The 22,670-nt window shown below is 53.1% G+C and overlaps 8 protein-coding genes across 8 annotated transcripts, besides 1 other annotated feature; 3 read left to right on the top strand and 5 right to left on the bottom strand.

Moving 5' to 3' along the window:
• On the bottom strand, positions 1-1,245 carry CYME_CMH047C (similar to mRNA binding protein CSP41 precursor; the record flags this gene model as incomplete). The annotated part of the gene is made up of 1 exon (XM_005535975.1): positions 1-1,245. The coding sequence occupies one exon, from the start codon at positions 1,243-1,245 to the stop codon at positions 1-3; it is 1,245 nt and encodes a 414-aa protein (XP_005536032.1).
• Positions 1,246-3,995: 2,750 nt separating this feature from the next.
• On the bottom strand, positions 3,996-4,448 carry CYME_CMH046C (40S ribosomal protein S14; the record flags this gene model as incomplete). The annotated part of the gene is made up of 1 exon (XM_005535974.1): positions 3,996-4,448. One exon carries the CDS (start codon positions 4,446-4,448, stop codon positions 3,996-3,998), a length of 453 nt encoding a protein of 150 aa, XP_005536031.1.
• Positions 4,449-5,652: 1,204 nt separating this feature from the next.
• Positions 5,653-6,291, top strand: CYME_CMH045C (hypothetical protein; the record flags this gene model as incomplete). Its single annotated transcript, XM_005535973.1, has 1 exon — positions 5,653-6,291. One exon carries the CDS (start codon positions 5,653-5,655, stop codon positions 6,289-6,291), a length of 639 nt encoding a protein of 212 aa, XP_005536030.1.
• A 723-nt stretch (positions 6,292-7,014) lies between these two features.
• Positions 7,015-8,367, bottom strand: CYME_CMH044C (hypothetical protein; the record flags this gene model as incomplete). The annotated part of the gene is made up of 1 exon (XM_005535972.1): positions 7,015-8,367. The coding sequence occupies one exon, from the start codon at positions 8,365-8,367 to the stop codon at positions 7,015-7,017; it is 1,353 nt and encodes a 450-aa protein (XP_005536029.1).
• Positions 8,368-9,611: 1,244 nt separating this feature from the next.
• Positions 9,612-11,201, top strand: CYME_CMH043C (unknown RNA-binding protein; the record flags this gene model as incomplete). The annotated part of the gene is made up of 1 exon (XM_005535971.1): positions 9,612-11,201. The coding sequence occupies one exon, from the start codon at positions 9,612-9,614 to the stop codon at positions 11,199-11,201; it is 1,590 nt and encodes a 529-aa protein (XP_005536028.1).
• Positions 11,202-13,351: 2,150 nt separating this feature from the next.
• Positions 13,352-14,458, bottom strand: CYME_CMH042C (hypothetical protein, conserved; the record flags this gene model as incomplete). The annotated part of the gene is made up of 1 exon (XM_005535970.1): positions 13,352-14,458. One exon carries the CDS (start codon positions 14,456-14,458, stop codon positions 13,352-13,354), a length of 1,107 nt encoding a protein of 368 aa, XP_005536027.1.
• A 3,306-nt stretch (positions 14,459-17,764) lies between these two features.
• Positions 17,765-19,718: a sequence feature (repetitive element).
• Positions 19,719-19,901: 183 nt separating this feature from the next.
• CYME_CMH040C (similar to glutamine amidotransferase class I) lies at positions 19,902-20,696 on the top strand (the record flags this gene model as incomplete). Its single annotated transcript, XM_005535969.1, has 1 exon — positions 19,902-20,696. The coding sequence occupies one exon, from the start codon at positions 19,902-19,904 to the stop codon at positions 20,694-20,696; it is 795 nt and encodes a 264-aa protein (XP_005536026.1).
• Positions 20,697-20,705: 9 nt separating this feature from the next.
• Positions 20,706-21,908, bottom strand: CYME_CMH039C (similar to PREG1-like negative regulator; the record flags this gene model as incomplete). Its single annotated transcript, XM_005535968.1, has 1 exon — positions 20,706-21,908. One exon carries the CDS (start codon positions 21,906-21,908, stop codon positions 20,706-20,708), a length of 1,203 nt encoding a protein of 400 aa, XP_005536025.1.
• Between the last annotated feature and the right edge of the window lie 762 nt (positions 21,909-22,670).

Here is a 22,670-nt window from a genome sequence, read left to right as displayed (position 1 = left end):
TCAAGAAACCTGGGAGAGGATCAAGTCGTCCGTTTTGAAGTCTACTTGAAGCTTTCCTGCTTGTTTTTTGGGCAAAAAATCGTTATGGTACGAATCTCGGAGACCATCCAAGAGATCGAAGTCCACGTCCCAATCCAGTTCTCTCAGCGCACGGTTCACGCTCGTAAAGAAGTGTTGCAACCTAAAGGGAAACGCCTTGGCCTTCCCGATATCCACACGATTAGGATCGTAGTGGACGATGCGGATGCTTTCGGGATCGCGTCCCATCGCAAGAGCGCACATTTTCGCAATACCATTGTACGTTACCGACTTGCGATCCTGAATGTTGTAGACTTTGCCTACTGCCCTGGGATTCCCGAGTACGGCGGCAAACGCATTGGCCAGATCTGCCACGTGGCCCAGGCCAGTCATGTAGGTGCCGTCGCCTGGAATTGGGATCGGACGATCTTCCGCGATACGAGCAAAGAACCATTCCTCGATGGGATTATAGTTCGAAGGACCGTATATGTAGGTCGGGCGGATGGCGGTCCACGGCAGTCCGTGGCTATCTAGGAACTCCTCCGTTTGAAGTTTCCCCAAGTGACGGGATTTGGGATCGCAGGCGTCGCCTTCGATATGTGGTAGCACCGGCGACTGCAAGTAGACACCAGCGCTGCTCATGTAGACATAGTGATCGATCTTTCCGGCAAAGAGCTCAGCAAATGGTCGAGTATCCTCGAGTTCTCGTCCATTCATGTCAAAGATCGCATCAAAATTTTCCGATGCTAGCTTCTCCTTCACTTCATCGGGCTTTGTGCGGTCACCTATAATGGTCGAGCTCATAGCAGCTCTTGCCGCAAACTCACCCTCCGGCTCGTTTGGTACACGCTGAAGGGGCTTGCTGCCTCGGTTGTAAAGGACGACCTCATGGCCGAGGTCTCCCAGCACCTTCGCCAGATAGACGCCGCTGAAGCGCGTCCCACCTATGACCAGGCAACGCTTCGACCCGATCGTATCAGCACGACACGACATTGGAAGTTTCATCGATAGTGAAGCTCGTCTCGACAGGTTCCGGGCTTTGCTACGTGAATTGAACGCGTCCGCTGCACCAGCGAGGAACGCCGAGTTCCGGACCCCTCGGTTGCGCCCAAACCAGCTAGTCGTGTTTGTAAAGCATCCCCACACTGACTGTTTGCCACACAATGCACGCCTATGGTGTTCCGTATGTGAAGCACATAGGGTAAACGGTTCACTTATGCAGAACATGTTTCGTAAACGAGCCCAAAGGTCGTATCGCTGTTGCGGCTGAAGTTCGGAGCTCAGCGCTCGGCCTCAATCTGTTGGCAAGCGCCTCGAGCGGCTGGAGCGACGCCTGCGCGCCAGACGCCCGGCGCGGACTGGACATGATGCCGCCATCGGCTGCGATACGCGTCGCACGGCTTCAGCGGCGAGTTGTGGACGGGTACCAGGTTCGTTTATAAAAATGAAGGGTACGAGCGAGCGCAATGACCTCCAAGCGCGTAAATGTGCAACCAAACGCTGCACTTGTCGAATCAAAGTCCGACAGGGAACGGGTAAAGCTGTTTTTTCTTCATGCTCCGCCAGCGGTGGCGCTGCAGGTGTCGTGGTTGGCACTCACGGCGGGCTCGGCAAACTTCAGTTCGCACGAACGGACTATTTTCTCCCAAATGTATCCGCTGGTGATCGATTGGTAGGCAGTGCATATTTGTCAGGCTACAATGGAAGACTGAACTGCTCGCTCTGTTGTTGAATTTTCATTATATTCCGAACATTCTTCTTGAACAGTGGACACGCGAAGTGTATTAATAGGTGATTAGGGATTCGTACGTAATTTTAGGTTTCCTGTCTGTATGTTGCTTTTTGGAAATGGCCCCTTGGATGTTCTGTTGCTGAAATTCGTTTGGTCACCGGAATCAAGGTGCATTGCGACGCTCTCGAACAGGGACTTTTAAAGTAATCGAATCATCATCCAATTAGTAAGCACATGAGCATCCAATCTTCTTCCTTTCCTCACATTTGGCATGCCCGAAGCGAGCGTTCTGTAAAATATTGATCTGCCTGTGTCAAGGCGACTCGTAGGCACAGCAGTCCGCGCCGCTGGAATGAGGACGTACATAACGCGACCTCGGCCGTTGACAACTGCTTCGCACATTCGTACCCAATGTTTACTGAACTTTCCGCGCCAAATAATCGGATCGCTCCGAAAAATCTACCACCATCTCTGTACCAATCGAGAAAACGGCAATCCGCACCATCATGATCCCCGCCACGGGATATGCGCCCGGAGGTTTTCTGACCCTCTTTTTTGCACGGCAAGGGTCTTGGTCTGAGACTTCAGCCACACCATCAACCACTTCCAGTGGGGAGCGCGTCAACTCTTTGCACAAAGGGAGCATAAACGAATCGAAATTTCCTGGCTTTCGCCCCCGCTTGAATCTTCTTCTCGGTACTTGTGGCTCAACGGACAACACTGCATTCCGCAAATCCTCTATCGAGTAGAATAGCGTTTCGCTTCTGCAGCGGACAGCGTACTCGTCGAGGGGGTCTCCACAAAGAAGCACGTGATCCCAGGGTACGAAACCGGGTGCGGAAAGTAGCGCAGCATCGATAGAAGCCTTCTGTATCCATCAAGGGCAGATACTGAGCGACGAAGCGTGCGTTTACGTGCCACAGGGCGGTTCTCGGTGCGGACGTTGTGCTCGACACAAGCGAACATCAGATCACAGTCAATTTTCAACACTGCAAATGGGCAACCAGGCTGTGTATGAAGATGATAAAAAACGAACGAAGCGTAGATTGCAACTTTTTCCTGTGTATGCATTGCGTGAACAACAGTTGGAAGCGGCAAAGTCGGGACTTTAACGCCGAAATCAATATCTAAGGACAGCTGAGAACGGCGCTAGAAGGTAGCGAGAGATCGGGATACTTCGAGCCGTAGATATGAGAGCGGAAAAGGAAGCAGGTGCAGAGAACCCCCCCCCCCCCAAAGGCTAGTGCTGATGACAGTGGCAAGAAACCCAAACTTTATCGTATGCGCTTGTGTTCAGGGAACTTTTACCTTTCTCCTGGCGTGGTTGTATTTCTTAAAAAAACATCAAATTAATGATGTAGCTCCCTCTTCTTTATGCAGCATACGATGAAAATCGTCTGACCAGAACCTGTAGCAGAGAATCCTCCTCGGGCTGGCATAGGCCTCGTCGCCAGCAGCAGTGCAGTTGCTGCCTGCATAGTCCCTTGCCAGCTGTAGAGCGACCGGATGCGACACGACGCACGGCGCGCGAGTTAGGGTTGCGCGATGCCAGCAACATGACAGAACTGATTCATTTTGCCCCGGTGATTCAATCAGTATGCATTGTACGTAGCGAACGGAGAGCAGCAAGATGCTCTGAGTGAACCAGCAGTCACAAAGATGTATCTGCGATCGCTGAACCTTGGCATGTACATTCGATCGTGACACCGGCAAATGCCAACCACTCCACGGAGGCCAGTCAAGACTGAAGCTGCCTCAAGATGCCTCATCTTACGATGCTATCTGCGAGGACCGACGCCATGCGACTCGATGCAACGAGCCCTGTGTAGATCGGGCATCGCCAAAACATGCAAGTGCGTACCCCGACGCGGCTGCCCAGTGCTTCGAGGAGATTCCCGTGAAAACGTCCACTGTCACAAGTGAAATACGTGGTAAAATCGTTTATCTGGGGCGCGCACGGATCCTATCAAGTTTTGGAAGACCCCAAAATGTTGTCGGAGCTCTGCCTTTTCAGTGTGGCTTTGCTGTTGTCTCGCAGCAGCCAAGAGGGCTCACAGAAAGGGAACGCATTTGCGCTCGCTTCTTTCCAGTTCTCAGAATTTGGGGCGCTACACTGTAGATAGATCGTGAACGCTGGATAAAGCGGAAAACGCTCGGAGACGCCAACAGCTACCCTCGATGTCATACTCTAAGCGACGCCAGTAACAGAGAAGCGCCGCAGTGTGCCCCCAGCGGACAGTACAGCCTAGAGTCTTCGACCACGGCGACCTCCTTTTCGCCTGGTACCGTCATGTGGTATGGGCGTCACGTCCTCGAGGCGTCCAATCTTCATCCCGCTGCGAGCTAACGCCCGGATAGCGGCCTGAGCTCCCGGCCCAAAGGTTTTAGCCTTGGATCCGCCAGTGCCACGCACTTTGATATGCAACGCAGTAATGCCTAGCTCCTTACAACGCTCAGCAACTTTCTGTGTGGCAATCATGGCTGCGTACGGCGAGGACTCATCCCGATCGGCCTTCACTTCCATGCCGCCAGACCGCCGGACAAAGGTCTCTCGACCCGACAGATCCGTGACATGGATGAAGGTGTCATTGAAAGATGCGTAAATGTGGCAAACCGCAAAGCACTCTTCACCTTCACGGAGTTGCGGCCCTTGAGAAACCTCTTCGGAAACAACTGCCTGACGCTTTTTCGATGCCATTCTCGACCGAGCGCAGGATATACTCAATACCCGTCAATGCCATTCTTATGGCCAACCCGCGCGTCGGCGTGGACGCCGCGCACGCCATGTCACGTGACGGCAGCCGGGCACGGATGCGGGCGGCGATTGCGGCTTGGACGTCGCACCTGCGCCAGGCAGCTGCTGCGGCGGCAGCAGGAGCGCATATGCTCTCTTGGTCGACAGAGCGTTGACAGAAACACGGAATGCCCGATTTCACGACTGCCAGCCGCGCCCGGGAGAGCGTCTTCGATATCGCAAATGGACGCCGATAGCCTGAACACCAAAATCGGGGACTGGATGCATCGATCCTGCACCAGAAAAATCGTCGATGATGCCCGCCTTGGCTGCGTGTCTGTATTCGTGCGGTGTCAGATCGATGACCTCAACTAGTTGCCGAGGTAGCGATGAAACTGGCTCGAATCTATAATAATTTCTGAAATCGTCTAAAGGCGCGTCTATGCATCACATGCTCCAGATCGAACCCCTTTATAGAGGAGGGACTCGGGGGATCCAGCGGCGTTACAGGTGCCATGCCCGTCGCAGGCACGTTGCGCGTCATCGCACGTTCTGCATCGCAATCGTCGTAGGTACACTGGACTTCTGCGCCTTGCACCTGGGTCCGGCAACACGACCGATTGCATTCGCATGGCGACGGAAAACAGTTGCCCTGCAACGGCGCGCGCACTCTCCAGTAGTGGAATCGCATCGACCCGATCCCGTCCGCAGTTTGTATAGGCACGCCAGGCATGCAGTACCATACCCTGCCATGTTCCGGATGACACAGCCTTGATCGCGGAAAGTGCAGAAGGCGTGCTTTCGGCAGATTCGCGAGCTACCCAGCGCTTCCCAATCCAGAAACGTAACCTGTTTCTTACGGAATGCGGTCGATGAATCGAACCAGATATGCCTCGCATAGAGACCGTTAGGCAAGGACGTCGGGTGACAGATCGCCCGCGCTATAGCTGAGACATAGCAATCTGTTCGGTGTAAGTTCGGTGGGTCCAACCAGAGATCCCCGAGCACCAGCAGATGCACCGCTGGGCAGCGCGAGACCGCGGACAATCAGAAACGCATCCGCGATCCTCTGCCGCGCCGTGACGCCCCGAGCCGATCTATGATTGACGCGTGCAAACTGTACCAGTTGATCGCGAGCCTTCGTTTTGTAGGTGTCGCTCTGCGGAAAATGCCAGGGTTCGGAAGACTTTTCAGCTCCCGAAACTCATCAAAGGATCGGTCCACGAATTCGCGCACAGAGAACGTTAGTTCGTCTAACGACTTTTACGACGACACGCACCTGGGCTATGGGGTTGAAAGTCGTGCGAGACCCATAATCGAAGAGCCTCCCGACGAGAACGAAGCGCAAAGCTCGGCGGGCGTGGACGCGTGGGACTACCCGGGACACCACCATCGCGACTTACTGAACCGGGACGCGTTGAGTATCTGGGGCGGCGATAGCTTTAGTGATCCATTCTCTATGATGCGCAGCATGATGACGGAGATGGACTCTGTTTTCCGCAACCTTGATAGCCATTTTGGGGCATTCAGTACGTTCGATAGCGTTCTTGCAGACACGTCTGAGCATAGTTTCGCGCAGTCGACCCGAACCATTCGACGCACAAGGCCGGACGGGAGCGTCTACGAGGAAACCGTAACCACGAGACGCGCCCCCGACGGCACCGTGGAGGAAACTCGCACCGTGCGTGACTCCAGCACTGGGGAGAACCGAACAATCGCAAATCGAGGATTTGAAGCAAGAGCGCTTGAAAGCAAGACAGGCCAAGGACCTCGTATAGAAGAGTGCCCGGACGGCGAAGAGCTCTAGCTGCGTTTATAGAGGGCGCGGCGCGCTCGGTGCGCAGCCTGAAGCCATACGCTTACCAATTTTCTCACCTGTAAAGTTTTGAGACGTTTTGTGACATGGAGAACGGACAGACGCCTCCAAATATCAAGTAAAGCGGTTCATTTTGCTGCAAATCTGCAACCATATCAAAGTGTTCGATGCGAGCGTCCGCAGCGGGAAACGATGCTCATGGACTGTGTCCGGAATACGACCGGATGCTCTGGACAGCTCGCCGCGGCAGGCGTTCAGCTAAGCTCCCCGTCGATGCAATCTTCTATGGCGTTCTTCGCAGCGCTGCAATTGTTGCCTCGGTGCACAGAGACTGGAGCAAGCTTTTTTAGAAAACGATCATTGGAACAGGCGACAATGCCCTAGCGACACAAGGCTGCACCATCGTATGAAAGGGAAAATGTACCGGCATCGCTCTTTCTCCCTTGTAAGCAATGTACAGTTGAAGGGTTCGGATCCAATCTTTTCCGTGAATTGTTGCATCTGCGCTCGAGAGATCGTTTGAACAGGGACAGCAGGTCCCTGGAGCAGTTCATCGCCGACGCTCTTCGACTGCGATCCACTACCCGTGACGCTTTCTGTCTCGCACCAGAGGGTATGTGAGGATCTTCGCGGCCCTGCCAAGGTCTCCTGTGGCGATCTATGCTATCCACTAAAGATCAGTATTCTTCTTGCGAGATTACCCGCGCTTCACTCCTACACGAGCCAGTACGTCATTTCTTCAAAGAGCAACCAGAGCACCAACAGATAGACAGGAACAGATAGCACAGTGAGAGCACCACCGACCTTAAGCAGCGCGCTCATGCTCGTTCTCTTCGATTGGCAAACGTGCTGCTGACTGCATGCTGGTTCCTTCCAGAACGAAGCCGGATAGGTCTGCGCACCCGATTCCGTGCGACGCTCCGTGCTGGTTTCGTGCACGTCAGCCGGAGCGTGTCCCTGACTAGAACGAGTTTCGTCGAGCGGTTCTCTTCGATTCAAATCGTTCATTGAATTGAGCAGCGTCCCCAACACTTGGGCCATCTGTGCAAGTGACGCCGAGACCTGCTGCGTTTGTAGGAAAATTGCTTTCGTTTCGGCCCCGAGCTTTTCAATTTCAACATCAGCGGCATCGAGCCTCAGAGCTGCCAGGCCAGGGTCTAAACCTGAACTGCGTTCCCGCGCAGGCGTCAGTCTCCGTCGCCGAAGTACCGAACTGCCCTGTACAATTTCAGGGCTCGGTCTGTTCGGACTCGGGGCGGCACTCGCCTCGGCTGACCCACTTGCCTGATGGTTCAGGAGAGCTAGACCCTGGTGAAGCTCGCGCTCTTGTGAACGCAGAATAATTTCGGTCCGCTCAAAATCAGTAACGGCCTCGTCAAGTTCTTTCATGAAAAGCCTACGATTGAGCCGTTCCGATTTTAGGTTTCTCCGCAGTTCCGAGTAAGCTGTTCGTGTCAAAAGCTTCGTTTCAGTTTTTGGGACGCTCCGCGGCGTTCCTTTCTGTTCCACTTCATCAGATGGACCAATCCACGAGTGAACCAGTTCGGTGGAAGGCTCTTCGCAGAGAATCTGGCGGAGGCGCGAGCGATTCGGAGGCGTCGTGGCCTCCGTGCGCGAACGGTGTAGCTCCGAAGGTTCTTCCCCAGGTTCAAAAGAACCTTGGGTCGGCGTTGGCCCATCATCAGAGCGACTTGTGCTCCGGTCCGCGTGTCCAGTCTCAAGTTCGCTACCCATGGCTGAGCTCGCTCTCCAGGGGTGCACCTGCCGAGCGCGGCTCCCAAGTAGAGTGGCGTCAACGGAAGACGCGCTCCCGCGCGCCCCACGGATCAATCCTCGAGCCGACGCGCTCTGTGGTACAGCAACGCCGTTCTGTCTCCGTGCAGCGACCGCACCGGCGCTGTAGGCGCTATTGCTGTCGCTTTCGGCAGGCACTAGGCACACGATTGGACGTACGAAACGACCAGTATATCCGAGAAGAAGTATAGGTAATGTAAATTGGAGGTAGGGGTTTGATGGATACTTCACCGTGCGCTGAGAAAAAACACAAAAAGAAAGGAAAAAGCGCATAAACGGAGATCGCTGGTCTAGGTAAACGTTTTGTCAATGAAGAAAAATTGGATCGATCGCCAGCCCCCGGGGCCATCGTCCACACAGCATAACAGGCGGCGCGCTGCAGCGACCCTGTGCAAAGACGGTAACGAAAGCTTTCGCTTTTCTACCGTGCCTTGATTCTCAAAAGCACGTGATCCGTAGAAGTGTTGTAGCGGGCGTTTGCGGACGACGCCTACATCAAGGTTGATTGTTTGCGTGCCTTTGCTTGTCGTGTCTCACTTTGCAGCTTGATAGAATGCGCAGGGGGTGCGCTACCTCTGTTCGTTCATCCGAAAGCCATCCCGTTCGCGACAGGGATCGGTTCCGCAATGCAGCCTCATTTGATCGCATGAGGCCGGTCCTTGATGTGTTGGCCCTATATCAATCCTCTAATACGTTGACGAAACAGCGTCAGGATGCGCGTTCATATCAGATGCTGTCCGTCGATGCTTCTGAACGCCGCGATCCCACAGGCATCGAGTACCCACTGAATCGACTGCCGCGGTTTCGGAACCGTTTCATGATTGGGTTTTCGGAATCGCTTGCATACCTGCCATGCTCGCTTCGTTCGACTTTCCCACCGCAACGTTGACCCGAAACGTTCCAAACGCTGCCAGCCTCATTGATCCCATTCCGTGCATTCGCCCCTCACAGCAGGCATTATGCCCCATTCTGCAGCACGCATGAAAGCGCCTCAAGCGCGCTGCGCACATGCAGACTGCCCAGATACCAGTTAGTGCAAGCGGCACCGTTCCTCATAAAAGCCAGTCCCCAATGTTTGTCGACGGCTATCTTCTAGAAAGTTCGACTGTAATGGCCGTCTCTTCCGGACCCATCGATGATGCCGCTCTGTTCCTCAGGGCATGTCTCAGGCTACGGGAAAGCGCGATTCTACCATTTTGCGCTGACGGGTTCGAGACGATGGTGCCAGGTGCGTGCGCGTGCGGAATGCGAGCATCGCATGATCCGCAGGCCCTGCCTGGCTCGCCGTGAAATGTCACGTGATGCTGTTCCATGCGCTTCGGTCACATCGCTCGCGCGCAGCCGACTACGATACGCGTAGACAGAGCGTTATCGTTGGTGCGAGTTGTGCGGCAGCCTTCACGGTGGACGCGTGACCGTGGAGAGAGAGACTCTTCACGGGGAACCTGAGGGCCAAGTACTGCGCAGAACAGTATTGCCGTGACGGGACTGAGCCAATTCTGGCTTGTTGATCACACATGGGAAAAGGAGCGAGCAACAGTCACAAACAGCTGATTGAGACTTTCCTGCAAACCTACTACAGCGCCCTAAGCAGACAATTGGAAGGTTTTCATCGCTTCTATGTAGACAAGGAAGGTCAGCTTACATGTGATTACGTTTTGCGTGGAGTGACCTTGCCGTGGATCCCACTGCGCAGTGGGTCTCTGCCTGAGGAGGCACTGCCGGGGACACGTACCCCGGCAGCCGAGAGCCCTGGCGACGCTGCCCCAGCGGGCTGGAGCAGGGCTGATGTACCTCACGCTTCTGTTGACGGTGGCTCTGGGTCGCCCGCTGAGTTTCGTATCTCGGAGTTTAGTTTTGATCCAAAGCAGATGCCGCTTGAAACTGCGGTCGGACTGTTGCAAGCAGCGATCCAGAGCGCGCTTCCAGCGGTTTACTACGATATTCGAATCAGCTCGTACGATGTGGATGAAATCACGAGCCCAGGTCACCCAGGTTCGGTGACAAGCGACGTGTACGTAGTAGCAGTCGGTTCCATCCATGTGTCGGAAGTGCCTCGTCCCGCATGGAATGCGGAGCCTGTGCCAGTGTCGCTGCTGAAATACGTGGCGCTATTCCCATTCATCCAGACGTTTAGGCTCAGGCTTAAGCAAGTGAAGGCGGAAAGCGACGAAAAAAATGCTGCGTTCTTCAATAACAATCAGGATGCGATCCATGTCTGGATATGTCACGATGTGTTGCGTTATTTAGACGGCAACATTCTGAATTGGTTGCCGCCCGCAACCCACACGAGCGATGGTCAAAGTGATTCCGTTCCACAATTCTCGCGCGCTGGCCTCGACGCCGAGCAGGAGAGAGTGATAATGCCTGCAGCGCACCAGGGGCCGATGTACCCGTTTGCACCATCACCGCAACCGCTTTCGTACGCGGGCAACTTCCAGCGCACAGGCATGATGCCTTTTTTCCCGTACCCTTTCGGCACTCTGCCGAATGCGCATGTGCTGGCTTCAGCGGACGTGACCCGAATGATGCAGGGGCGCTACCAGATGCCGGGTTTCATACCACCACAGCCTGTCTATGGGATGAATCCCGGTGCAGTACCAGCGAATATACCCATGTCTTCCGGTGTGAAAGCAGCAGATGACCTCCCATTTGCTTGTACGATTTGGGTTGGCGGCGTTCCTCCGGGGAGTACTGAAGATCTGATCCGCGCTGAATTTTCTCGATTTGGTCCAATCCACAAGGTGGATTATCGTCCGATGCGTGGTTTCGCATTTATTGTCTTTGTTTCGGAGAAGGCTCGCGATCGAGCAATCGAACAGTACCGAAGCGGTAACTTTGTTCCAACCACACGACATTTCGAAAATGCGCATCTGAAAATTGATTACAAACGCGAGTTCGGGAATCGTAGCATGCACCCGATCTACCGCGTGCCGTACCGCATGCAGCCACGAATTCCTCAGCCTGGTGTAGCCCATCAGTTTGAGGTTGTCGCTCGTGGGGACTATCCAGCGCCTCAGCAGGTAGCCTCAGTAGAAACCTCGCAAGAAATTTACCCTGCGCCGGGCGAGAGCCCTGTGCGTGCACCAACTCTACCTTCCCGATAGAGAACGCACACTTAGCGCCGTTGTTAAGTCGAAGCTAGCCATGCGTTACTCTAGAGCATCCTGGAGATAGCCATCAACAGGATGAAGGGGTTCCGTGGCTATTGCTATTCAACGTATCATTCGAAACTGCGTATGCTGCTGGTGCCGCGAAGACGTTGCGCAGCTCTCGTCTCCGCTGCATGGTGCTCGAGGGCAGTTGGTCGGGCAGCGCAGCGCACGCCAGGTTAGTGTCTGCCAGAACGTGGTCTTCAAGGCTCCACTACCATTTAGTATCGCCGAAGCGCTGCTCCGATCGTTCTGTCGATGGGTGCGTTCTTGGTCAAAAAAGTCGAGTAAACGTAGGGAGCGGCGTGTTTGTGCGCTCGCGCCTATGCCTCCCTCGGCAAATATGCGCAGCGAGATCGCATCATGGAGCACCTCTACCGTTCAGTGCTTGCCAAAGAATATCGCTCACAGTGAATATACTCGATATTCCAGCGTTGCGGCATTGCTGACCATACCACAGCAGTGTCTAGTTGTAGGCGAGAACGAAGTCCTATCTCTCCTGGTCAAAGATTTCCTCTTATCGAAACTCTTCCGCCTTTCAGCAACATGCCCACGCTGCGTACTGAATGGAGACCACCAAAAATCGCTCGACGCATAGCCGCAAGCAGCAAAATCTGGTCACTAAATCTGTTACGAATATCGTTCTGCAGATGCCAATAGAGTTGGATGAAAATAAAAGGCAGGTGTATTGAAAACCGGAGATAAGAGACAGGAAAAGGAAGCAGTTCCAGACAATGCCCCTACAGACTGACCTCGATGATGGTGACAAGAAAATCAAGTTTTGGTGTGTACTCCCGAGTTTACGAACTGAATCAGTTCCATTTCATTCTGCCGAAGATTTCATGATCGCAAAGCCGCACTTTCGAGCGCGCAACGATGCGGGTTTAGCAAACGTCATTTTTTTAACTTCGGAGGGCTTGCACAGATACCTCGCCAGATAAACTCACTGAATGGGTTTGCGTCCAGCACCGTCCCGTACGAAATCGCCGTGAGACCGGGCTCTTGGCAACCTCCGGCAATAACTATCATCTTCTTCTCCCGTGAACTGAGTGGAGCCAGGCAACGTGACATGAAAATTTCCGCAACTGATTTGTCAACATACTGAACACAGTCTTCGCGTACGAAGCCAGCCTCTGCGGCTGTCGAGAAGCTGCTCATTTCGGGGCACATGACAGTGGACAAGCGATTGCGTAGCTTGATGGCGTTACCAGCAAAATCTCACGTTGGAGAAGTCTCCGGATCATTGTAAAAGCCGCATGCCGAATTCGGCGTCCGAGGCTGGCCAGATGACCTCACCGGTGCCGTCCTGAGTTTCGCGAGCCATCTGGCTGGTCGTTGCTCTCGCACCAAATACTGAACTGTGAGAAACTCAAAAAGTGATGGTGTGAAAAGTTCAGCATCATGCAGCCTTTCAGACTGGTTTCGAAGGAAATTCGAGCCATTGCACGTACACACGTGCAGAGCGCTGGCATAACAGTTATCGCGAGACGCGCTATGCGACGAGGATACATGCGGGGAATCTCGTACAGTTCGACGTAACAGGTTATCGGATATTACGTAATCGGCAGCATTGAAAAATTTCATTCAGACACGAAGTTGATTTCGTTGCCGTACTCGGTTTTGCTAGCGAGGCTGGTTGGTCTTTACTCTAAACGTCGGAACGTATGTGTCGGGGTCCTCCAGACTCCTGCTGCACAAGGCAAAGCAACCGCAGAGGTCCGAGCTGCTCTGCCGTTCCGTGAGCGTGCCTTACACGCTAACGGACGCGTAAACGGCTTCAATCTTCAGCCTGCAACTGAACACCCCGTACACAGACTGTCGCTCATCGCTGCACACGCCGCGGCATCCGATGGAATCTGGAAAACACTCTACGGGAACTTGATGCTTTGCCCCAGCAGTGCACGATGGATACGACGCAAAAGCGCTGCTTTCGCGTGCAGCGCGCATATGCTCTACCAGATCCCCGATATATCCGCCCGACTGAATCTTATTTCCATGATGTGGTAACGGTTTCGAGGATGTCGCCAATGGAGACCTCGCCCAGTACCCAAAAATATCGCCTTCACGCATTGAAATGACTGTGATTCCACGTATCAAGTTCGACTTCAGTTCGACGATACGGTAACCGCATCAAGGATGTCGTCCAGTGAGACCCCATCTAGTTCCCCGAATATCGCAGTGGCACCGTCAAAAGACTGTGATTTCGTGTACCAAGTGTACGTGATCACGCAGCGGATGCCAGCCCCGCGAGCGGCTGCGAGGCCAATGGCGCTGTCTTCTATTACCAGACAATCGCTCGGAGCAACACCTAGACGCTCCAGAGCAACCTCGTATATCAATGGGTCCGGTTTTTTCTTTGGCACAGAATCGCCCGCAATTATGAATTCAAACATTTCAAAACGTGATTTGGATCGCGATGCGCCTGGCGGGCGCTCGCTAAGAATTCGTTTCAGAACAGCCTCCACGGATTCTCGATTCGAGGCAGAGCAGATCGCCAGCCGGATGCCCCGCTTATGTGCTGTATCGATAATCTCACCTACTCCGGGTCGCAGTCTGATGGAGTCATCGTTCCGTATTCTTTCCGCGTAACGCGCTGATTTGCTTTGGTGAAGATGTTGAATCAGCGCCTCACGCCCGCTGGGCGTCGTGGTGTCGAATCCGCACTGCTCGGGTGTGGGCCATCCCTCATTTTGAAAGTGATACAAGTACTTTTCTTTGCCACCACCGATCTTGTTCTGCAATATTTCGTAATAGTCCTGGGACCATTGAATATGCGAGAGGCCCTCTGCGTCAAATGTTTCGTTGTACGTAACCCGATGCAGTTCCTCGGACTCCACCAGCACGCCGTCGCAGTCGAATATAATAGCTTTCGGAACAAACTGCCTGAGTTTCGAGGTTTCTGAGGTGTCCCGCTCAGCAGTCACGTCTGCCCGTACCTTCAGCGCGTTTCGTTCCCGCTGGACACGAGGTTTGCGGTGTTCAACGTTCAACTGCGGCCACAAAGCTGCTCGCCCTGTACGGTTATTCCGGCTCAGGCGAGTCGCACCGGTACCTTTTTTGTAAAGGGGATGGCAACTGCTTCCAAAGCATGGTTGAATTCGACTCCAAGCACGAAGAGGCGCCCTGTGGCTCTGTTTCATAGACAGCAACACTGTGAACGCACACAGCACCTTGCCGGTGCTTCGCGCCGTTTCTTCCAACTTTTGCGACATTACGCAAAACCGAAAAACGTCGCGCAAGTGTCTACAGCTTCTCCTCTAGCCCCAGGCTCTCTTGAAGCGTACGATCGCGACCGGAAGTCGCCCCGAGTTTTCACGCGCCGAGAGAGCTGTCAGAAGTGGGCGCAGTTGCAAGCGTTCGCAGCGCCCGCTTCATCGCCCGAAATCGGCCTACCGGCAGCGTTACCGGAAGCGGCGTGCGTTCGCGCACAGCACACTGCGGCTCACGAGATCGATCGAGCCAGTGTTCCTCCGAGGAATGCAGAACGGGAGTCGTGGATCACGGAGGCCGTTGTGTGTTGAGTTTAATACCCACCCGGCCAATGAAGCTCTCGCCTGTTGATAGATTTGGCTGGAAGAAATCGTTCTGGCCTGATTTTGGAAATCGCCTTGCTCTTTGAGACCGCGGGCTCCTACCTGCCTCTCGTTCACGGGATACGCATCGTTGCTAGTATCGCGTTACATTTCCGCTCTTCACCCAGGCAACTCGCTTAACACCGGCGATTATGCGCAACGAACCGAAAAGACGCCACAACGTGTTGTTGCAAGCAACATGGCAACGACTTGCACGTTTTTCGAATGGAATACTGTTCGTTTTGGTGAACTCCCACACGCGACCTTGTTTCGCGCTTTACCCTGAAAAAGCAACACTGCACCGAGTGCAACGTTTCCAGCTCGGATTTGAGTCAGCTTTTCTGTGATGCTGCAGGGCTTAAACGTAGTTCGCAAGGTTGTTCGTGACAGATAGGTTTCCAACCAGGTTGCCGTCCAGGCTTCAGGGCATAGAGTTTCCAGAACAGGGGAGCATCGGAGATTCGCAGCACCACGTGCACTTTGAATGCGCGTACCGACTCTCGTATTTTGTTTGCGACGGGTGCGGTATTCGGCAGGAGAGTCCTACACCCATGTCAAAATGAAAGAAACAAGTCCACGAATCGGACTCTGGTGTACACACTAGCATTTGAGTCTCTTCGGTCTTCATCAACACCACCGTTTGCGGGGTTTCCCACGACTGCTTCCTTTTTCTCTCTCTTATTTCCAACTCTACACACGCCGGTCTCTCTATTCCCTCCGGTTCCGTTGCCAGCAATCAACTGATATTGATAAAAGCATCAAAATCCCATTTTCGCAGTTGCCGGCTGTTCTCTATGCATTTGATGCACCAGCCAAAAACGCGATCTACGCTTCGCTAAACATGTCCATGTTTCCAGTATAGAGCCTTGGTGAGCGCTTCGAAGCGGTGCCACTTCATTGTTGTCAGGTGCTCCTATATGCGCACCACACCTACTCCTCGGAGCGCAGTAAAGCGTCGCGTGATCGCTTGCACTCTTTCTCGTTGGATGTCCTTGAGGGGTACAGAAGGCTCACCCTTGTTGCCCATTACTGCTTCCGCTCCCGGTGCCTTACCCGTACGATCGTGGACTTGTTCTAGGCAATCCAAACGGCGAGCACTTTGTGTGCTGCACATGCAAGCGCATGCTCTCTCATTCGACAGATTATTTGTGGAGTGCGATGGTGTCCATGATCGAATACCTATGGCAAGGAATATCCAGTTTGGGCGACAAGTCGAAGAATTTCGATTCGTCTATGCTACCTTCGTTGAAATCATTGGCGCCCGCTCTACCAGAAGGGATAACTGGGAAGCGTTCATTCCGATTCTAAGACGCTTTCCAGCTAAGAAGAAGACATGGAATCAACTTGGAGCATAACGCATAACAGGTAGCATGCTATTGTGGAAGCCCCTTTCTTCGATAGCTACAAACAGACGACAATTTATCTAAATTATGGTACCAATAATTAGGCGTAAGAAGCGACGTCAACATTCGGCATGAGCTTGGAATGAATTTTTCAAGGAAAGTCGTCGGCTGATTTTCCGTTGTCAACCCAGCAGCGACAATTGCCGCGCTCACGAGTCGCCCTGAAAGGGAGAGATCGAAGCTTGGAAACTCTGAAATTCGAGCATGCTGCATGGAAGGAAAGGAGAAGCTTGGAGACTAGAACGTATGAATTGGATAATGAAATCGATTCTTTTACAAACGCTTATTCGAAAGCGTTGCGGATTTATCATAATTTCAGTGACGCGAAGATTTCCAGGAGCAAAGCCCTAAGGCAGATAGTCCAGGAGACGGCCTGGATGCCTAGAACTACGTATGAACCCATAACAGCGCGTTGCTGCACTTTGGATGTCAAGAGTGTTCATGTAAAGCAGTTAGGTAATATCGGAAAGCTGGAATAGAGAGAGAAGTGAAGTGCTCTCTTTTTGATCTGACACGGGGCTGGCTGCTGCACATGTTTCGAAGAACATCAAGACGAAAACATCCCGTTCAAAGGTGCAAGGAGAACGGCATCACGCAGTACACTGCTTATCTGGAATAGGGGCTGCTACCTGTATCTCAAACCAAATCAAGACCTCTGCAGTCAGAGACTTCGATTATGTTCTTTCAACAGAATATTATTTCATCCTCGCTGCGGTGTATGTTATGTAGTCGAAATCACGATGCAACGTACCTTATAGATCGTAGACGAATTGCCTGTAGCATGTACTCCTCACTGGACAGTGCCAGAAAGATTGCCTTTCCCCTTCTGGCCAGTCGTACCACAGTACTCATTTGGGTGGGGAGCACTGAAAGAAACAAATGTATTCGCTTTGCGCCATAGAGCCGGCTTTCTCAAAGCGTGCTTTCGGTCCGTGGTAGGAAACCACCGATTTTTCATCGTATGAAAGGCAAAAGCGACGATAGAAGCCATAACGGGCGCCTTCATTTCTCACCAGTTTGTTCGTGTGGTCCTGAAAACAATCGAATACTGTCACAAAAACAGAGCCCTAGTTCACCCACGGCTGTCTTCCATCGAATTCGCAATAACAGCTTTCCTGGAACGTTGCGATCGGTCTGAAGCACAGGGAAGTCGATTCCTTTCTGTCAGTGAGACTTGCTTCGGGCGAACCGGTCGGAGCGTGTGTGATTATTTGCGGAGAGGGAGTCCGTTGTGCGTATGATCGAGCTCGATGAGAAAGAGGACATCATCCGTTCTATCTGCAGAGGATTTATTCGGCGGCCTCACTTTCGCTCATGGATATAGACATGGAAGTAGAATATCCTAAAGGGACGGTGTCGTTGGCCGCCGGAAAAAAAACGAAAAACTGTGCCGAGCAAAGCGGAACACGAGAACACAAAGAAGCAGAAGCAGGAGGCCCAACGTCAAACGCTACACGAAAGAGAACTGTGCGACGAGATGCTGGTGAAAGCCTGTCTTCAACGCCGTATAAAGGATCTGTACAAGAAAAGAGATGCAAGGGCCATCAGAAACCGTGTCGCTTCCTTCGCGAACAGTGTTCGTAACACTTCTTTGGGACTGATGCATATGGCGAGGGAGATGTATCGCTACGTGCCGCACATCAAAACAGTCGATGTCCCGGAAGGGTTTCTCAGCAAAACCTTTATTGGTCAACTGATATTTGGCATTGGGGAAACCTCCAGGAGAAATGAGCAAGAACGTGCACTCCACGAAATTCACCCCGTATTCCGCTTCGACGGTACTAGACACAGGGGTGACGCGGATATTTTCTCCTACGGGGAGATCAAGTACCTCACGGACCTGAGGAACTACATGATCGTGAACCTCAAACGCTTCATGGTACGCTTCACACTTGCACTCTACCCGGGCGTATCTCGCAGGGCAAGATGGACCCTCGTCGATGGCATCGCTAACGATAGTAAGAATGAAAAGAAGATCGAATTCATCGACGAGAACACATCACACATAGGAAAGAATGACGCCTCTGTGATCCGTGCGACTATTCAAGAGCAACGTGCAGTTTTGGGGCTGGTCAACCCAGTAGAATAGGTATCAGATATGAAACAAAGATGAAAATAGATTTTATCCTCTCATCCTGGGCTGCATCGCGTTCGTGAACCGAGAACTCGAACGCAAGGCCGAAATGGAGCCGGTTGTGGGAAAAAAGTCGGAGAAACGGAAGGCTGCGCTTCTGGGGAAGCGCTCCCATGTCGTTCCGATATGCGAGATCACGTAGCACTTTGTGACAATCGACTTCGCAGCCCATGACGGTATCATGAGGGAGATCAGCTCGGAGTTCAATGTAAGCAGGGAGGAGTTCACTGGCGAAAACCGTGAGTCATTTTGTAGATATATCTTCGATTTCAAACGTCGCAAAATGAGCAAGAAAAAGGTGTTCACGTGGATGATCGGAAGCGATGGAGTATACATGTATGGACACTATCGGCGCTTGAAGGCAGATCGTCCTATTGTGTCTACAGCTTCGTCCTCGGCGAGGCATCAAGAAAAGGAGGCGCATCTTGCGACGCAGGAGCTGCAGGGGAACGACGTTGTCGTAGTCCTTTACCCTGGGAACACGAACATCATGACCATCCCTGCTCCCAAATGTAGCAAAAATGGTACCAAAGGCAACTTATGCTGAAACGATACGCGTCTTTTAATGTTCTCGAGAGCGAGATACTACCGAGAATGGGGAATAATGAATGCAAGGAAAAAAGTGAGAAACGGAACGCAGGAGCGATGGAGCACCTGGAAGTGATCAGTAATGTGAAGAGCCGCGGAGCGAACTTTCAAGCTTTTCTAGAGTTCATGGAAACACGAGCTGCTCATCACGAGGAGCTGGGGAAAGAGTACACAAAGCCCCGCTGAGCTCGTCAGCGTATGAAATTGTACCGTGGGAAGCGACATGCATTCTCCAATCTCTTCAATCAGTTGAGCGCTCTCAAAGAGACCAAGAGTCCAAGGCTCATCATAGCATACGGTTCAGGGCGCTCGGTTCCCAAAAAAGGAGTATACCAGCTTCATCGACACGAGCGTACAAGGAGTGCGCACACAGTTTTGTCACAATACTGGTAGATGAGTTTCGAACGTCATGTATACACCACGAGCTGGGGTGTAAATTTCAGCAGGTCGAGATGGAAAAGTGCCGGCGGAGCGCTGAGGATATAGAAAAGCACGGAGAGCTGACAGAACAGGAAATGGAGCGGAGGGCTCAAGTTCGAGGACTACTCACATTATTGAGTACAGCCACAACGGAGAGAAACGCATGGAGTTCGTGAATCGAGACTTTAACGCCGCTACAAATATATGGAGATGTGCGGTGCCGGAGAGGAGACCTCTGGAGTTTACAAGAGCCAATTTTGTGGGGGAACCTCTCCGGGTCGAAATGTACAAGGAAAAGCTGAAGCCGATGGCAGCCAGCCGGTCGAAAAAGACGGGGAGGCGTCTGTACGTCGGTATTGGTGTACTCTGCAGTCGCGAAACGTTTTCGCTCCGTTGAAACCTTCGTTGCCTCGCCCTCACACACTGGGGTACGCTGCTGCTCGCGGGCACGACCGCTTGTGTCGACGCGCAAAGGGCGTCCTGAAGTGTCTAGAGAACAGTACAGTGCAAGGCATTCTCCGCATCTTTTCGTTTATGTATGATAGATCAAATAGCTGTTGTTGACTGCCAAACGCTGCCGGAAGCTGTGAAACAACGAACAGGCTGCAGCGGGTTTTTCGATGCCTTTGTCCAACTTTTTGAACAAACAGGACAGAAGAACTTGGTCTACACACGGTATGAGGCAGCACGGGGTGAGTTCCCTGATCTCGATGATTCCTCTCTGAGGGCCGTGTTCATAAGCGGTTCTTTTTCCTCAGCGTACGATGAAGACCTGTGGATTCAAACGCTCAAACACAATATCCAAAGAGCACGTGGTCGAATTCCCCTTGTGGGGATCTGTTTTGGCCACCAGGTCATAGCGGAGGCACTGGGTGGAAAGTGCGGGTCCGTAGCCGCCGGCCCGGAGGTTGGTTGCGTCTCGACGCAGCTGACTGCTCGTGGACGCGAGCTGTTCCGACGGCTCTCGGGGGGCACCCTGGACGCGGACACGGTTTGTCTGATATACTTCCACTTTGACGAAGTGCAGGTACTTCCGCCAGGTGCTGTATTATTGGCGTCGAGTCCATCTTGTCCTGTGGAAGGATACTTGCTTCCCGAAGATCGTATTCTGTGCCTGCAGGGGCATCCTGAGTTTGGCGCAACGACCGAACTCATGCCCGCGCTGCTTTCTTCAAGTCTTGAAAGGGGCAGACTCAAACTTGACGCGTATTGGAGTGCAGCGGCTAGCCTTAAGGTTCCACAGGATGGCCATGCGATTGGAGCTTGTCTTTTAGAGTTTGCTGTTTCCGATCCAAAGTCTTGGAGCGCTCTGCGCCCCTGGTCTCCAAAGTAGCTTGCGCTGTCAGTGCCAATATGAGACACGCCTGCTCTCCGCATGCATTGCACCCTCTATTTTGGGGCAGTCTATCTGCAGCGGCTGTTTGATCCATACACATGGCCACCCGGCGACAACTTTCGGAGTCTGCGGATCATTTCCAGGAGCATTCTGGCATAAGTTGCCCCATGCCGGCGGTATGGGCAAACTAGGGCTGAGTGGATGCCAAAGAGTATGGTGGAGCGGAAACCCTGACTCGGACAGTTGTCGACCAAGTTCCGGGGCAGATCTGACGGCTCTATTGATGAGCATGCTCTCGAAATTGTAAAATTCTTCCACTGATACATTCAGTTGGTATGATAGCTCTCGCAGCATTCGAACTTCAAGAGCATTCATTTCAGACAGGGGCAGACCGCCAACCTTGGCATAGTACGCATTATTGTAAAAAATATCGTCGAAGAATTTGGCGGCGAGCATAACAGCTGTGATGAGCAGGCGGTGCGCGGTAAAGCTTGTCAGCGCGAGGTTCGCATTGCGAGCGCTCAGACGATCCAGGTACAGAAGCGCAATCACGTAACATGCTTTGCTACAGAAAGCAAACGTGTAGATCCTCTCGAAATACGCCTCCACGGAGATAGATGGTATTCGACTGGCATGGAAAGGTGATGCTTCCTGCATTTGCATTCCTCTCGCTCTCGTCTGTTCGTTGTCCGCGACCCAGCTCAACAAAGCGGCACTGAGTATGCGCCCGACTAGATCGCCCTTTTCGCGATCATTGTTAATTTCGGCACTCCAGGAGATTAGGGAAGCGGATGGCGACGGGCAGAGCTTGCGTTGATTCGAAAAGTCCTCAAAAATATCGGCTGACTTTGAAAAGTACAAGCGCATTGTCGATGCGGAATCCAAAGTATGCCGTTCGTGTCTTCCATCCCGTGCCCATTCCGGAAAATGGCGTAGAAACACTGCATCCTGCCCGGTTTCAAGATGCACCGACGCAGGGCTGCAATCGTCTCCCGAAGAGGCCCCACTACGGTTCACAAACACGCTGCTTTGGTCTGAGTGACGCAAGACAGGTACTTCCGTGAGTCCGACCGGCGTGCTCCGGTCGCACACACGGGCATCGGTTGGCGTATGCGCTGCCTCTACGACCCCGCTCTCTGTCCACGGAAGTCTAAGCGTGATTCCCGCGTAGGCCGACCAGTTCATGCCGGCGCTCTCGTTTCTTCCCATTTCTACAATGCCACCACTCAGGTCAACGCGAAAGAACCGCCTGTTGCCCCAAGGCGCCGTTGGACACAACCCAACGCTGTTGTGCACCTCTCTGCCTTGCTCGCAAAGTTGTGCCCGGTCACTGACCAAGACGGTGCAAGCTCTAGCGAAACTGAAGGCGCCGACACAGCGTGTACTCGTTATGGACACTTAAATCCTATATTGGTATCTGGCTCATAGCAAATTCTTGTGTTTTCCTCAGGATCTATGGTACCTGCTGACCTATTCGATGGCACGTCCCCGGCCTGGTCACCTGTTCGCACACCAACAACTTTTCACAGTTGCAACGCACGCACAGCACCCTCGGAACATGCGTGCGCTTCCTCGACGGCGACGCGACCGTGCGGCGCGCGGCGATTCGCGACACAGCCCAATACCCGCGAATTGTGTGTGCGCTCCGCCGACGCTCGAGGTGCCGCAGCCGGCGCCCGCCGCCTCGAGGCGAGCGCACGAATGCGAAATGATTCTTTTCTTCCAATTTTGGACAGGCATGGTACGAACCTTTGCAGTCTTGGGTTTACACACTGGCCACCCTGGGAGCTGGATGTATGGAGCGGCCGGTGCATGATGACTGCTGCGCCCAGCCAGGCGCCTCTGGAAGCCATCCGGGACCTTGTGGAGCGAACATACCGTCAAGGCAGATTAAATCAAAGCGAGTGATGACAAAATGAATTGGAAAACGCTGTAACCGTATTTAGAAACGCATGTGGTGGGTTTTCGTGC

Source organism: Cyanidioschyzon merolae, chromosome 8, assembly GCF_000091205.1.
Source record: "Cyanidioschyzon merolae strain 10D DNA, chromosome 8, complete genome".
Lineage (NCBI taxonomy): Eukaryota > Rhodophyta > Bangiophyceae > Cyanidiales > Cyanidiaceae > Cyanidioschyzon > Cyanidioschyzon merolae.
The sequence above is the reverse complement of the archived record's forward strand: the minus strand, read 5'-3'. Positions and strand labels throughout refer to the sequence as shown.